The sequence below is a fragment of the Mesoplodon densirostris genome, chromosome 8 (genome assembly GCF_025265405.1).
Source record: "Mesoplodon densirostris isolate mMesDen1 chromosome 8, mMesDen1 primary haplotype, whole genome shotgun sequence".
NCBI classification, from domain to species: Eukaryota; Metazoa; Chordata; class Mammalia; order Artiodactyla; family Ziphiidae; genus Mesoplodon; species Mesoplodon densirostris.
The window spans coordinates 26,299,302-26,317,225 of NC_082668.1; the positions used below are offsets into that span (position 1 = coordinate 26,299,302).

The 17,924-nt window shown below is 32.4% G+C and overlaps 1 protein-coding gene across 1 annotated transcript in view; it reads left to right on the forward strand.

The window, feature by feature from the left end:
• ERBB4 (erb-b2 receptor tyrosine kinase 4) overlaps positions 1-17,924 on the forward strand; it is a 728,717-nt gene that overhangs the window by 686,233 nt on the left and 24,560 nt on the right. Inside the window, exons 21-24 of the mRNA XM_060107375.1 lie at positions 949-1,024; positions 4,410-4,556; positions 6,632-6,729; positions 8,547-8,717. Of these exons, the coding sequence (XP_059963358.1) occupies positions 949-1,024; positions 4,410-4,556; positions 6,632-6,729; positions 8,547-8,717 (492 nt within the window). The remainder of the gene's footprint in view (positions 1-948; positions 1,025-4,409; positions 4,557-6,631; positions 6,730-8,546; positions 8,718-17,924) is intronic.

Here is a 17,924-nt window from a genome sequence, read left to right on the forward strand (position 1 = left end):
CCAGCTATATAATGCTGCCCTTCTTAGTTGAAAATCGTTCTGCTGAACCATCAGCAGCAGGGTGAGTTGAGTTGCTTTTCTTGAAGAGATGATGGATTTGTACTGATCTTCTCATATCCTTTTATATAATTCCTATTTTGAAAATGGTACATATTTTCAATATTGGCTAACCAAGACAAGGAAGATCATTTGTGGCTGGGGAACAAAGCAAGGCTAACTTCGGAATTCATTATTTTAAGTGTTTTAGTGACCAAATTATCTGAGAGGAGAAGGGAGGGCTCAAGTGTAGAAAGAGTCCTTTTTACCAGTGGCTGGAAATTTGTCTGAGGGTGAAAAAGCATTTACTGAAAATGTAGAGAATCTCATTTTGGGGGAAAAAACATAATATGACCACATTTTTAGAAATACATGTATTAGATGTATAGAATTGATATTGTAAGTCATAATGTTAAATAGTAACTTAATTACTGAATATTAATTAAAACTATAGAAAGTGGGGCTTCCCTGGTGGCGTAGTAATTGAGAGTCCACCTGCCAATGCAGGGGACACGGGTTCGTGCCCCAGTCCAGGAAGATCCCACATGCCACGGAATGGCTGCGCCCGTGAGCCATGGCCGCTGAGCTTGTGCATCTGGAGCCTGTGCTCTGCAATGGGAGAGGCCACAACAGCGAGAGGGCCGTGTACCACAAAAAAGAAAAAAAAAAAACTGTAGAAAGTGATACTTATTATTTTACTTTTCATTGTTTATGAAACTTTTAAAAATAAATATATCTTCATGTTAATTCATTTGAAGCTTAAATTTCATTTCATTTGTTCCCTGTATTAAAAATAACACATTTCTATTTTCTAGGCATACAATCAAAAAATACAATTGAGACACATATTGAGGAAATGTAGAAATGACTTTTTATATGACTATAAACCTTTCATTTCTTACTTCTCTATAGATGCCAATTAAATGGATGGCTTTGGAGTGTATACACTATAGAAAATTCACCCATCAGAGTGACGTTTGGAGCTATGGTAAATAATTCTTCCTTGTGACATAAGGCTTTTAAAACAAAAATAAACATATTAGGTTTCTTGGGTCTCTAAAATGTAATACATTAACGTCCTGGTTGAGTTGTCTACCATAATCTTTTATTTTGGTAACAAATTTTCTGATCATTTTGACAAGAAACAAAACAAAACAAAACAAAAAAACCTAGCAGTTTTAGATTAGGGACATTTTCATAGAATCTCATGGCCTTCATTTTCAACAACTCTTTTAAAACATAACTCTAAATGCAATAAATGTTTTAAAAACAAAATTTCTTATGGGAATCTATGTTCTATAGTAAAAAAAATAGAGTTTATTGTTAGAATAAAGAACAGTTATTAAAATCAGTAGGATGAGAGTAGTAAATGTGAGGGGAGAGGTAAGAGAGATGAATTCTAACTACAGCTTTAATTTTAATTTACAAACTACTTTTGGAGTAAACAGATATATTAGAGGATTATAATATGAACTGAAAATAGAGATTTGAAAATTTAGAACATTTATTTAATTGCATTTAACTCAGTTTTTGAGATGAGCTTCTTAGCCTCTGTCTGGCTATTTACAACTTATGTCTATCTAAGTATTAGTAAGAATAAATCAACACCTTTTCTAAGTTTAAATATACCATATAAAACTAGCACTTCTTACAAATAAAAAGCATTATGCTTCTTTAAATAATATGGTAGTGGTGAGACTTGAAAGCATGACACGATTTATTTTGCTCAAATTTAAGCTTAGTTTATTTATTTTTTTTAGAAAGAAAATGAAGTCATTAAGTCACTAAAGAACTTATACTTCTTATCTAGAAGTATAAATTATCTTTAAAATAATAAGACATTTCTATAAGATAGTTTTTCCTTCCACACATGTAAACCATAGGAGGTGTTAAAATTTCCACAAAGGCCTCATGTATTCTACTCAGTTTAGCAGTAGAGTGTTGTGTGTTTGAGATTTAGGCAAGTATAGAGGAATACTTGACAAAGCTTAGTTCAACTGTCAGGACTAAATAAAAAACAAATATATCATATATATTATTACTTTTATTATATATATCATATACATTATAAATATGAGATAGATGTTTATAGAATATGATATACATTAGCATGTACATAAGCATTTATACATTATATGGTATAGATTAGCATATATATTATATGATATAGATAGATTTACATATTTTATAAGATAAATTTAAATAATATCATATATTTTTTTCTTTTTCTTTTCTTTCCCTTTTTTTTTCCTACTTATATTTCCCTGAACTAAACATAGCAATCTGAAACATGACCTCTAGAATAAGTAACTATATATATACATTAAAGTAAACATTGGCAGGGCAATCACATTTTTAATAGAAAAATTTATCTTTTAGAGAAAATCCTGTTTTAAGGCTATAATGTTCATGTTGAATTGCAACATCTGAGAAGCAGTTCAGTAAAAATAGATAGATAGATAGATAGATAGATAGATAGATAGATAGATGATAGATAGAATGATAGAGTGAACTCTGTTTTGAAACATAGCCCAGTTCATCAACCCATATCCATAAGGCATTTTAAGATTTTTATGATATATCATAGTTGGTTGCAAAGGCATAAAATGCAGAGAAATATACATAATCTTGTTTACAGAGAATCTTTGTGGAACATTGCCACTGGGTTCATCTTTATTTTTATAAAAATAAATATGCATTGAATATGGTTTATATCTTCAAATGATAGAATTGTAAGTTTTAAAGATGTTTCTAATTTAGCTTTCTAGAGATTGTTCTTCTATATGAAGCCATCTCTGTTTGACTCTACTTATCATCACCTCTGCAAAGACATAATTGGAATATTATTGGCAGAAGTGGGGGGTTTGATTATTCTGCTTCAGTTTTTGTATACATGTGTTTCTGTTTATTGTATTTTCTATTAATTTGTAGTTGCTTTGTATATGGCTTATATTAGAAGTTCTGATAGAGATGTGAGAGCATCTATTCTTTTATAAATGCAAACATAAGTTAATAAAATATTCTCATTAAATACATATTCTATAAATATGACTGACTGAATATAAATAGACAGTAATCTACTTCTTAACTTGTTCCAGCCTGCCTCATGGACACTGAGTTTTAATCATCAGTTCTATGAATCATTCTTTAGTATGCAACATCAAGTAGGGTTTTATAAAAATCAAACAGTGAAATTGTGTCACTAGTTACATGTTTATATTATACCTAAGAATCATAAGATGTAAATATTAACTTAAAAAGCCAGATAATCGTTAGCGATACTATTATGAAGGATAATTTGAAGTTTATGTGTGCTTTTATACTTTAAGCTTTGCATTTTTATTATCAGTCAATGATAACTCTTATGAGCTAAAAATTACTTCAGCTTGAATAAATAAATAATTACAGATGGCAGTAGAAAAGAAAACATAGCCATAATTAGATTTTATATTAAAAGATACTTGTATATGCATCAATCAAAACTCACTTGCTAATACTATTGTGCCCACATAGCTATTTCTGAACTAACAACCTGTGTCCTTAAGAAAACTATACCTTTTAAATTATATAATTATTAGATTATAAAGAAGAGATCTGTATTGTGTATGTTATTGCTCAAATCAGAGTCATTATTCTTGTCAAAGGTGACTATTTGCATGCTAGTATTTAGAGTATTTGCTTTTACTGAGGAAATCAGTGTTCTAGTGATTCAAGAAACCGTTCTTATTGTCTAAGGAATAGACTATTATTGATTCACTTCAATTTTGGAAAGCTCACTTTACACGTATTTTATCTTACATATGGATCATTCTTCAGTCAGTCTCTCATATGTGCTAAAGAAATTAATCTGTTTTATTCCACTCGTTCTCTTTGTGTTAGTTAAAAAGAAAAGCACAATTATTTACTATAACATAAGTAATCGTTCTGGAACCCCAGTTTGGCCTTTAGGGCTTTTAATAGTAAAGATGCTAATTTCAAAATTACTCAATATCAGATTTTACCTAATCATATTTATTTGGTACTGAGTACACATGTGTATAGTAAATAAATTGTTTTATAGGCTCTAATGTGGTGAAACAAATTGGGTCAACAATCATTAGCAGTACTTATAAGTAGAAATGGGGAACAGATTCTGCCCACTCTGAAATTGTCTCCACTACCCATTAAAAATTTCAAGACAATGATAAGATAATTAAATTTCCCACAAAGATTTTGTCATTGGGCTTCTCGTATGGACATAGGAATCTGAAGAGTCTTTCTTTAGACTATTTCTAATTTCCCTCTAAGAAGCATTCTTTTGCCACAGGCATACTGCTGGTTTCCTCAAAGTATATTGTTAACTTGCTTATATAAGAATTTGATCTCCCTTTTAGGAGTCACTATATGGGAACTGATGACCTTTGGAGGAAAACCCTATGATGGAATTCCAACCAGAGAAATCCCCGATTTGTTAGAGAAAGGAGAACGTTTGCCCCAGCCTCCCATCTGCACTATTGATGTTTATATGGTCATGGTCAAATGTAAGATTGCAAAATTATATTATCATCCTCATCATCATTCTTAGTAATTAATCAACCTGCAAAATTTTTCTGTATATTGAAAAATATAAAAGTTTACAGATAATTGTGAAAAGGAGCATGTAAACCCATGTTTGTTGTGATTCTTGTTAATATGAAGCAATATCATGCATTCATGCTATGAAGTCAACATTGTATGATTCTTACATTTCTTATTTATTTCACTTTGATTCTTATCATTTCCATGACAATGAAACTGTTTCTCATAAAGAGATGTCATTAATCACAATAATGTTAATATTCTTTAAAGGAAAAAAGCAGACTAAATAAATGATCTACACATAAAGAAAAAAGCTTGAAACTAATAGTTTTAAAAAATGAATTAAATGGAAATAGATTTACCAGTTTCAGTCAACAGAAAATTAGCAAGGCAAAATGGGAAGTGGAAAGACATGAATCTACATTGAACTACAAAGATTATGAATGTTTACTTTCTTTCAATTTGATCATTTGTTTACATCTAACTCTCTTACTTTTCTTTCTCCCTTCTATGCCCCAGACACATATGTGTTATAAATGTATTTTGGAAGCCTAGACTCTTAATTTAAATAGAATTAGGGAAGTCTCTGGAGTTTCTGACTTAATTTAAATAAGATTAGCATTCAGCAATCTTTCTTGTGTAATGAGAGGTTTTCCCCTTTTGATTTACACAGGGTTAGCAAAGAAACAAACTGGTGAAGGTGAATAAGCATCTTATTAATAAGAGACTTTGGACAGGTCTACTCAGATTTATACTCATGACATGTGTGATACATTCTGACAGTGAGGGAAGAAATAAAAAATGTGCTTTTCACTTCAGGTCAGCATGCCCTTTTCCCTAAGTGTAGTTCTGTTTACTCAATATTTAGTTAGAAATAAAATGATACCTCACTGAGAATTTAACCTTTTCTGGTTCCAATAGAGTTCCAGAAACATTTATTTTCTCATTAACATGTTGGTGTCAACAGCATTTTTTTTTTTAGTGGTTACATATAAAATATAGAGCATTTGAGCTTTGTTAGGAGAGAAAAAAATCAAATAATTTTAATGATACATAAAATGACACCCAAACACTTCCCATAACAAGAATAAAAATTGAACTCACAGAAAAGAGGAAACAAGTTTTATAGCTTTATTGGGTCAAACATTGTTTGGTAGTCAGCTATGGAAGAAAGTTTAAAAACATACATGTATTACATAATTTGATCCCATAACTAGCATGAGATGATTTATATACTTCATTTAGATACTCTGATGAATAATAAAAAATCAGGAAAACATCTTGCCTAATAGCGATTTTTACCTTGCTTTTAGGAGATTTAATATCTAAGAAAAGGGTCATTTGGCAGTAAAATCAAGGAAAGCTTGGTGTCTTTATTCTTGTCATTTCATCAGTTAAACAGAGCCTGGGGAATTAAGGCTCTTAATACATAACTTGATAAATTGCTGATAGTATTTTATGCTGGAAAGGTTAGTACTAAGATAAGCTAATGACTGTTTCTGAACAAACATTACCAATCACTTTATATTATTTTTTTTCCACCAGGAAAAAAGTAGCATAAGAAAGTTGCTTTCAATTCCTTTTTTTCCCTTTTTGCCAGTATACAGCATTGCAACCAAAGTTTTTATTCCATGTCACTCCTGATATAAAATGATAAATTATATTCCAATCACTTTTTCTATACTCATCAAAGAAAAAAATATATATTTTTTTATTTTTAAGTTCTCTTCACACCTATGGAAAAAAGATCTGAGATTCTGTAAATTCCCATGGTTAGCCTAGGTTATGTTTTCTACAATGAAAAATTAATTTTAAGTTATATCAACAAAATAAAAAGCTTGTGTTATTCTATAATATGTTACATTTAGTTATGAATGTCAGCAAACTGATTGAGATAGAATCTCACCTATTGGATTGTTTCTTTCATTAGCTTTCTTTGTTTTTCAGATCATTTTTATTTAAATGATATTTTTCAAACAGTCTTTATTTTCATAAACTTATGGATATAGTGACTCTCTTATTGCATGTGAATTTCTAGGTTGGATGATTGATGCTGACAGTAGACCTAAATTTAAGGAACTGGCTGCTGAATTTTCGAGGATGGCTCGAGACCCTCAAAGATACCTAGTTATTCAGGTTTGTACATTTGACTTAGATTTTTGAGAATATCCCAATGACAAACCCACTACAAAACAGTAGTAATATCTGGACTTTGGAACTATGGATATCACCATTCACAAATGAATTAATTAGCTAAGCAAAATATCATGTGAAATGACTTTTACTTGATGTCAGAATCACTTCTAAGCATCTTCCCTTAGTACTCAAGTGCCTCTACTGTTGAACTACCAGATAATTATGATTATTCATGTACATAAAAAGGCCTTTATCCTCAGACAAGCCTTGTGGTGCTCTGCTAGTCATGTTCATTGATATAATTGTCTCTTCTTGGAATAAAATGAAGATGTATTTTTGTTTTAATTGTGTCCATGTTTGAAGGCAGTGAACTAAAAGTTTCAATATATTGACATTTAATTTCCTAGAAAAATATTAAAATTTTTTTTTTTTTTTTTTTTTTTTGCGCTACGCGGGCCTCTCACTGTTGTGGCCTCTCCCGTTGCGGAGCACAGGCTCCGGATGCGCAGGCTCAGCAGCCATGGCTCACGGGCCCAGCCGTTCCGCGGCATGTGGGATTTTCCCAGACCGGGGCACGAACCCGTGTCCCCTGCATCGGCAGGCGGACTCTCAACCACTGCGCCACCTGGGAAGCCCCTAAAATATGTTTTTTCTTTCTTTTGGGAGGTATGCAGTGTTCAAGTAATAACTCAGATTCAGTTGAATTAATGTACAAAAAGAAAATAATAGACCAAAAGAACATTTTATATGTAACACTAGAAAAAATGGATTTGATCATTTAAAAGTTGTAATAGGGCTTCCCTGGTGGCGCAGTGGTTGAGAGTCTGCCTGCTGATGCAGAGGACACGGGTTCGTGCCCCGGTCTGGGAAGATCCCACATGCCGCGGAGCGGCTGGGCCCGTGAGCCATGGCTGCTGAGCCTGAGCATCCGGAGCCTGTGCTCCACAATGGGAGAGGCCACAACAGTGAGAGGCCCGCGTACCGCAAAAAAAAAAAAAAAAAAAAAAAAAAAAAGTTGTAATATATTTCTTTATGATTATTTTACCTAAACCATAAACAAGTGGACCTTGGATAACACCGAGTTAAGATTCCTCAATAAAACAAGGTAGTGTTTATCTTCATATCAATAGTCTGTCATGAGGAAAAGAGTCAGATTTTAGCAGATAATGATTTCTAGCTAACTTTTTCCCTAATTAACTTTAATTTTAAAAAGTTTACAAAAAATCACAAAACAAATTTTAAAATTCTAGTTAAGAAATAGATGAGGTAAGAGTATAACTATTGTTTTGGTGTTTCTCCCACTCCCTTTATGTTATTTGCCACCAGTGCTGCAATTTTGAATGTTAACACTTTAACAATATTATGCTATAGAGCAAACCATGGATCCAATGTATCCTGATAGGTCTACACTATCAAACCAACCAATTATAATAAAGATTGATAAGTCAATTGCTCTTTCTTTATTATATGCTCTTAAAGTCACAGCTCAAATGCCATCTTGACAATGAAACCCACCATTATTCTCAGATCTGAAATGGTTTATGTCTCTCTCAAAATAGCCATAGCATTCTGCTTTATTCATCTCTAATGGCATTTATCACATTCTTCTTGTATTAAATGTTTTTATCTTATTGTGTCATATCTAAGTATGTTATAGGCTTCTATATGGCTGGTAATTGTGATAAATAATTATTTTGTTTAATGAGTGCATGAATTTGCAACCATTTTGATATTACATAAATTTGCTACAAAGTTCACATATTTAAAATGAAGGAAAGAAACATTTCTGTGTGTATATCTGATGCGCAATTTTTTAGGGTGATGATCGTATGAAGCTTCCCAGTCCAAACGACAGCAAGTTCTTTCAGAATCTCTTGGATGAAGAGGATTTAGAAGACATGATGGATGCTGAGGAATATCTGGTCCCTCAGGCTTTCAACATCCCACCTCCTGTCTATACTTCCAGAGCAAGAATCGACTCAAATAGGGTAAGAAATAATTATATACCACCTCTCATATTATTTCTGAGAAACAAAGTCATGGAAATACATTGTAAGTACTAAAATTACCAAATAAATTATGTAGCTCAAATCAGTGTGATTCTTAAATCAAAAGCAAGTTATACCAACAAAAGATATGCCAGGCTTGCCATATATAGTTAATTTGGGAAGGTAAGCATGGGCAATACAACATGCACTCTGAAATATCTTCAAGATTTTAAAAGGAGAAACTTTTCTTCATCTTAAGTCAGTTAAAAAAAAACCTTAATTTTTGAAAATCTACAACAAATTCAAAGTAATAAATCTGTACGTGTTTGTATATAAATGAAAATTCTTCCCAAGATAGGCTCTCTACTTTTTTTCTCAATAAAATGATATGACTTATTAGTCAAGAGACAATACAAGTACAACTCTTTTTTATTCATTTAAGAGACATTAAATATCTTCTGTCAAGTTGAAGTAGAAACAGAACAGTGTGCAATCCTTTGGACTAAATCAATCATAATGGGAGGGCTTCTGAATCATTTCTAAGATGCAGATTTAACTTTTGAGAGAAGCTTCTGAAACGAGTTTCCATTTCATTTTAAATATTAAGCCCACTCTATATGAATACCATTCTTTCTCTGAAAACTGTCAATCCATGTATTCATTCATTTGTTTATTTTTGAAAATTAATTCATCATTCATTCAACATTTATTTATTTATTTACTTTTTGATAGAGTCTGCATTTATTAAGTGCCTGACATATTCCAGGCCTTTCTTTTTTTTTTAATAGATCTTTATTGGAATATAATTGCTTCACAATAACGTGTTAGTTTCTGTTGTACAACAAAGTGAATCAGCCATATGCATACATATATCCACATATCCCTTCCCTCTTGAGCCTCCCTCCCACCCTCCCTATCAAACCTCTCTAGGTCATCGCAAAGCACCAAGCTGGTCTCCCTGTGCTATGTGGCTGCTTCCCACTAGGTAACTATTTTATATTCGGTAGTGTATATGTGTCGATGCTTCTCTCACTTCGCCCTAGCTTTGCACTCCCCCACCGTGGCCTCAAGTCAACACTCTATGTCTACGTCTTTATTCCTGCCCTGCCACTAGGTTCATCATTACCACTTTTCTTTTCTTTTTTTTTTTTTTTTTTAGATTCCATATATATGTGTTAGCATATGGTATTTGTTTTTCTTTTTCTGACTTACTTCACTCTGTATGACAGACTCTAGGTCCATCCAACTCACTACAAATAACTCAATTTCGTTTTTTTATGGCTGAGTAATATTCCATTGTATATATGTGCCACATCTTCTTTATCCATTCATCGGTCGATGGACATTTTGGTTGGTTCCATGTCCTGGCTAATGTAAATAGTGCTTCAGTGAACATTGGGGTACACGTCTCTTTTTGAATTATGGTTTTCTCAGGCTATATGCCCAGTAGTGGGATTGCTGGGTCATATGGTAGTTCTATTTTTAGTTTTTTAAGGAACCTCCTTACTGTTCTCCATAGTGGTTGTATCAATTTACATTCCCACCAACAGTGCAGGAGGGTTCCTTTTTCACAACACCTTTTCCAGCATTTATTGTTTCTAGATTTTTTGGTAATAGTCATTCTGATCAGTGTGTCATGATACCTCATTGTAGTTTTGATTTGCATTTCTCTAATGATTAGTGATGTTGAGCATCTTTTCATGTGCCTCTTGGCCATGCATATGTCTTCTTTGGTGAAATACCTATTTAGGCCTTCTGCCCATTTTTTAATTGAATTGTTTGTTTTCTTAATATTGAGCTCCATGAGTTGTTTGTATATTTTGGAGATTAATCCTTTGCCCTTTGTTTCTTTTTTTTTTTTTTTTTTTTTTGTGGTGCACGGACCTCTCACTGTTGTGGCCTCTCCCGTTGTGGATCACAGGCTCCAGATGCACAGGCTCAGCAGCCATGGCTCATGGGCCCAGCTGCTCCCTGGCATGTGGGATCTTCCTGGACCGGGGCATGAACCCATGTCCCCTGCATCAGCAGGCAGACTCTCAACCACTGTGCCACCAGGGAAGCCCCATTGTTTCATTTGTAACAATAATTTGTTTCACTTATTCCCAGCCACTTCAATAAGTGGTGCTGGGAAAACTGGACAGCTACATGTAAAAGAATGAAATTAGAACACTACCTAACACCATAAACAAAAGTAACCTCCAAATGGATTAAAGACCTAAATGTAAGACCAGACACTATAAAACTCTTAGAGGAAAACATAGGAAAAACACTCTGACATAAACCCCAGCAAGATCTTTTTTGACCTACCTCCTAGAATAATGAAAATAAAAACAAAAGTAAACAAGTGAAACCAATTAAATTTAAAACCTTTTGCACAGCAAAGGAAACCATAAACGTTCAACATTTATTGAGTACCTCTGCATGTAAGCCATTATTAAACACGAGATTCAAATATTTTGACATAACTACTACTTTCAAGATGTACCAAGTTTAACAAAAGAGTCACGCAGATACAAAGACAGAGTGTAACATGACAGTGTTATAATCAAGTATTCATTAGCCATTATGGAACATAGAGAAGCCTGTAATCAATTTCTTCAATTGAAAAGACATAAACGTGAGGCTTAATGTTTTCTAGAAAACAATTCTTTTCTCTTGGTCTCCTCCTCCCTCTAAGAACATTGTAGCTCATGGAACAAACAGCATCCTCTTTGTCTTGACCATCGGCATAAGATAACTTTCAATTTGCTGCTCATTCTCTAAAACAAAGTAATTTGCTTTGTTTCAAACTGAGAGCAATGATAAACCTAGTGTTTACTATGTGTCAACACATATATATTGTCTCAATACTTACAACAATCCCATGAGGTTCTGTTATCATTATTTCCATTTACAAATGAAGAAACTTGTCACAAAGTTAAGTGACTTGAATGGCTAAAGGTGACTCACATGGCCAATGGAAGAGCCGGATCCGTCTGTCTGTACTACACATACTGTTGCTTCACAGTGATTAGAACATGTTATTTTCAATATGCTTGTTTTTCTTGGCATCAACCTCAACCTCTGAGATACATGTTGTTTGGGAAACTCCCTAGGTTTTTTCTTGTAAAATGCATCTCCCAACCTGCCCTATACTTTTTGCCCACCTACCCCCATTTAGAAGGTCTGGTATAGAAAGAGGTAAAGATAGAGACCTCAAGTAATTTCTCATTCATATGAAAAATATGTCTTGTAGCTCAGTGGAGAGGAGATAGAACTAAAAATTTTAAAAGTTATATCAACTGATAGATATTGAGCATCAGTGTTTTGTTTATGGCAAGGCAAAACATCTTTAAGGTGTGTAAAAGAGGCACCAATTTCTTCTCTGTACACTTAGCCAAATGGTCAAATCATAACTTTGACATTTATAATTTTATGTGACAAATTCATTACCTTTATTAAAATAGGGAAATTTCAAGAAAATAGTTTCATTCCTTAACATGAAATGTTATAAAGACCAAGGGCTTGAATCTTTTCCTTTTTATAAGGATTCTCAAATTCTAACTTTTCTGTTCATCTTAATTTATGCTCAGTGCAAGAAATTCATAGTAAAAGTTTGAGTTAACTGAATGGAATTAGTAAGACAAAGTAGAAACCACATGAGGAATTATTTGTCCTTTAGTCATCATTTCTTATTCCAGTTATTATTTAAACAATGTTATCCGTATATTTCCTTTTACTTTTTCAGGTCTTTGTTAAAGCAATTTTTCTTAAATATCATTTTATTTTCAGGCATTAAAAAGCCTTATTATTCATCTATATTTTTCTATTTTTTTCTGTCTGGCTTTATGTAACTTGTATGGTAATTTCTAATATGTGCAAATGCTGTTTTCCCCCCTTCTTTCCTATAAAGCTAATTTGTATTATTTTATAGTTAGAAAATGTTACTTCAATTTTAGGTTCTGTGACCAACTTACGTGGTAAGGGAACATTTTAAAGTGAATTTTAATCAAAGGAGTTTTGAGCATATTTGTTGGACTTTTTGAAATCAAAAAGTAATTCAGTTTTTATATATAGACTCCCCTGCTCACTAGCTGAAAGGCTTAAAGTTCTGAATATCTTTACAACTTTGCTTCTTAATTTGTAAAATGAACACAATAGTACATATATGATTGTTAGGCAATTAACTTAAAAAAATTGCAGAGTATCTGAAATGCTAGACAAATCAATACTTATTCCCTTCTTTTAGAATCACCCAAATTACATTTTTACTTGTTTCCTTGTCAATATCATAAACAATTATATTCTTTTATAAAGTTTTCTACACATTGTCTATGAAAAACATGTTGATGCAAATCACTGCTTGACAAGCAAATTATTTCTGCGGATGTCTTATAGAAAATAAGTTATGGAGTTTATTTTTATTATGCTTTTCATTATTTCAAATTCCATATATATTTTGATAAATTATAACCTTAAAGCAGCGAGTCAACTAAAAATACAATGTGGATTTTTATCCAGCAAATTGCCAGATACAAAAGCAAGTAATGCTAGAAAACATTCATCTAATTTATATCTATTGTTGTTATTATTGTTAGATATCCTTTTAATATTATCTCAAAAACTTTACCAAAATAATAAACCAAAAGCACTTACTTTAACATGATATAGAATAGGAAAACATGAGAAGCTATCTAAACTTCTGTAAACTTCAGTTCTCTGTATCTGTAAAATGGGGATGAAAAAATTCCTCACAGAGTATTGTGATGGTTGAATTTCTAATATATCTAAGCATGTTGTCCATTGATGGATGTACAGTGGGTGTTTGATAGTGTTGAAATAAATAAGATCATCTATTTATTCAGAGCTATTTATTCAGGGCTATTTATTCAGAGTTTACTATAACAAGGGAGTCAACCACTGTCACTTGTGTTTTGGGAGAGACTCAAGGGCAGACGGAGGAATGGGAAACATTTACAGTGGAGAAAAAGGAAGGCTTCAGGAATGGCCTGATTGGAGGCTATTGGCATAGGGAATCTAAAAGAGGGCTAACTAGAAGCAGAGCATCCTATGGGTTAGGTGTACATATTTGGATTTCTCTGGTTGGCTCTAAGTTGAAAGTGGTGACAAAAATTAGGGAAGTTGCTAGTTATTAATCAAATTCTGGTCATTTAGGGCCAATTGTTAACAGAAGTTATTGTTTAGCTTCCTGGATTGCTATTAAAGGTAACAATCAGGCTTCCTGAAAGTCCAATTTATAAGTCAACTGCATTCCTGAACTGTTTATTTTAGCTATGGTTTTCTGGGCAGGTTGCTGTAAGTGTGATTTAGACTACTGATTTCATATATGATCCAGGCATTGTCTGTTTGTATATTCAGTCTATCAAGAGGTTTTAGGTTCCCTTACAGCCTTTCTTTTCTCTTGACATATTTAAATGCATACTGCCTTACATTTTTAACTAAGTGTTCAGTACGATTTTGGAATTTCTGCACGGATTATTTTTCTGTTAATATGGATACGTTTTGTCTCTTTCTTTTGAGTTACCCATATTTATGTTTGTTTAGTATAATGAGATGTATATTAAATGCAACAGCAATGAATAAGAATGGCTAATACATTGATGCAGCTAAAGATATTTTAGCTTTAATGATATTAGAAAGTTGAATTTAATGTAAAAGCTTCAGTGCATTTTTATAGAGGAGAACATGTTTCAATTGTTGCAGGATCATTCAGTCATTTGTGGTGAGTAGCTTTAAAGATTAAGTGTCCTACCTCTTTCAGAAAACATCAACAAACACATCAAGTATCCAGGCCAGGGGAAGACAGAGGAACTGTCTTCCTCTGTAGCTGCTCCACATTGGTAGAGCAGGTGATCCACAATGGATCTAATATTACAATTTAAAGTTTTCTCCACTTCTTTCCAATCTGCTAAGAAATAACCCTATTAACAGATTTGCATTTTTCCTCTTCTTTGTCCTTTCTCTTCTAGGATGGGTATATAAATGAATTGAAAAACTGGACAAAGTATAGGCAGGAAAAGTGAAGGGTGAAGAAAGAAAAAGGGGTTTGGTATTTCACAAATTTGATCAGCTTCTAAATAATTGAATATAGGCTGAATATCTGACTGCTCATAAAATATAATTCTATATACTTTATTTTATACCTCTATCACTTTGCAATCAGTTAAGATTTCATAACTTTGATAAAGATATTTTAGCAAGGGTTTTAACATATATTGTAATGATTTTTGAGAGTTTTACTAATCTATAGGAAAGAAATAAAATGAAAGAAAGAAAGGAAGAAGAAAGAAAGAAAGAAAGAAAAACAAAGAAAGGAAGGAAAAAAGGGAGGAAGGAAGGAAGGAAGGAAAGAAGGAAGGAAGAAGGAAAGAGAAATATAAGACACCTTTGGCCTCCCCTGTAGGATTTATGATCTTGTGCTATGTATGCTTCCTAATGATGCATAAACTAGTAGAAATTCAAGCAAAATGAGAATGCAGAAACAATGATGTCACTCTCAATAATGACATTTGAAGCTATGAAAATTTCAATTGGGTTTGTCTTTACAATTTAGTAAATCAAAACCTTGACTTATGTTATGAAATTTAAAATAATAGTAATAGTAATATCAGCTGAAACTTGAGTTCTTACTATAACCTAAGTACTATACTAAGTGTTTTAAATTAACTATTTCATTTTAATTTCACAAAGCTCTATGAGGTAGGTAATAATATATGTCCCATTTTAAGAATTAAGGAAATTAATATGTGGAGAGGTTAGATAATTTACAAATGATAAGAGGCAGAGCTATTAATTAATAAAGTCAAGCTTTCAGTAGTCCCACATGGGAGCCATATTCCTAAAATAACAGAGAGGCTGCGGGAAGGAAGTTCCTTATTTCAAGTTGTTATTAAACTTCTCACAACTTATGGAACTAACACTTTTCATTTCCTTAATGATAATTGGATAAAAGAAAATAAGTTGGATGTCAGGATTCTCACATTCTAGACCTAACTCTTTGACACTTCAGCCTTGGTCATATTACTTAATCAGATTCAGTTTCTTTACTTCAATGATGAGAAGATTGAACTAGATCACTTAAAAGCTCCTTGTAATTTTAACTATCTTTTCATAGGATGACTTTTCAAAATAATTATTTATTTTATGCATTCATATTATATTTTCCTCTAGGAAATATTTAATTGAAAAATGTCCCAAAACATTTTGGGTGACCTCTATACACAACCTTTTTTTTTTTTTTTTTCCTTTTGTGATTGATTATAGAAGAGAAAAACCTAAGGACACATGTTAAGGAAGCATCTCATAGCTAAATGATGTAGTGGGAAAATTTTGTGATGATATAATAAAGTTACTCTTGTTGCAATTTACCAAGGATCAATATCAATTCTAACAACAGCTGCTACTTGATGATTAATGATTGTAGTCTCAGGTTATTGGTTTTACATTTCTTGCAAAATATGTCAAGGATTCCTGAACAGTATCCTTGATATGATACTTGGGTATTGTTTTTTTTTTAATTTTATCTATCAAGACAGGAGAAGGAGCTCTTCTTCCTAAGACACTCCATATCACTAGGTAATTTTTGCCCCAAAGTGTTACCTATCTAAGTAGTAATCTTTTAACTTGTTAGTTTATTATGGTGAAAGAGTAAATGAATTAATACACTGAATGTTTATCTTGAGCCAGACACTGTGTTGGGCAATGAGGGTACAGAGTTGAAAGACAAATCTTCCCTCAAAGACTTCACATTCCGTTTGAGGAGATAATATTCTGAGAGCAATATGCCAGGTATTGTAGGAAAAAGACCAAATCAGTTAAAGAGGCTATAGAGTGTCATTTGCGGCTCTATCATTATTGGATTTAGCTTGGAATAGAAGTAGAATTTTGGTAGAGTGGGACTGAAATGGATCTAAAGGAAAGCAAAAGTCAAAACCAAACAAAAACTCCAGCATGAACAAAGACAAGGAGATGTGTTTTAAACTATACTTTTAAACAATCCTTGTTTTTGTAATATTTCTATACCACACATGTTTGAGAACTCTTTTAAGTTATGAAGAGGTATGATGGATCCTCTCCCAATTTTCCTATTTTTTGTCAGTGTTATGCAGGTTTGAAATGTGGTTTTAAAATCTTTTGCTTTTCATTAAAATCATCCAATTAAAAGCAAAATCCTTTTTGGTCTTCCTATAAAACAGCCCTCAAATTCCTATCTTCTGTTTCTCCTGCCATGACTCTAATTCAGGGCCTCATCACTTCACAGGAATTACTACAAAATCATTCTAACTGACAGCTACATTTTTAAAAATTTCTTCAGACAGGCTCAATTTCTACATATAAGGTTTACCAAATAAAAGACAATACTGTGAATATTTCAAGCACCTGATCATTTATTAGCACTAACTCCTTTTGCTTTATTTTGTCCTCATCTATTGAGAGTATGCCTTGCATTTTCATCAATGTGATAAACTTGAATGATATATATTATACTAGATTTTGCTTTATATGATATATAGTCTTATCATCACTAACAGTTGAAGGGATTTTGAACATTTATCCTAGGAAATGCCTTGGCCATTCCAGTTGACCAGTCACTGCAATTTATTTTCCACTGCTGTCTACTCACACACATAAAATTGCCCAGAGCTGCAAGCTTTATCCCTATGTTGATCTCTTTAAAAATATAGATCATGTTGGTGCTTTCTGTTTTAGGTTGGAGGCATGGGTGGGTAGTTTATATATTTTAACAAGAACTATTTCTCCTTATGCATGGTAGATTTGTTTATTTTCTTTTTTCTCCTAAATAAGAATGCAACATCAAATTGCATTTGTTTAGTCTCCCAAGTCCTTAGGCATTATTGGGATATCAAAAATAACTCTGATCTCTCTGATATGCCACTAATTTGGGGGTATCCCTCATTCTCTCAAATGATTAAGTTATCAGCAAAATATCTATGTATTTTTGTGCAATGTTTTCTCTACCAGTGACTTTCTTAAAGTCTGATTATGTTGTTTTAGTTATACTACTCTTTGTAAGCTTTACTTTTCTTTAACAAAGTACTTTTTCCCATTGTTATTATTCTTCTATTTCTCCCTGACTCCTCAAAGATTTAGATAGATTTCATGTTATAACATCATGTTGGACGTAATGATAAATCTTTTATAGTAACCCTATATTTAGGAATTACACACAAAATTAAATTATTTTTC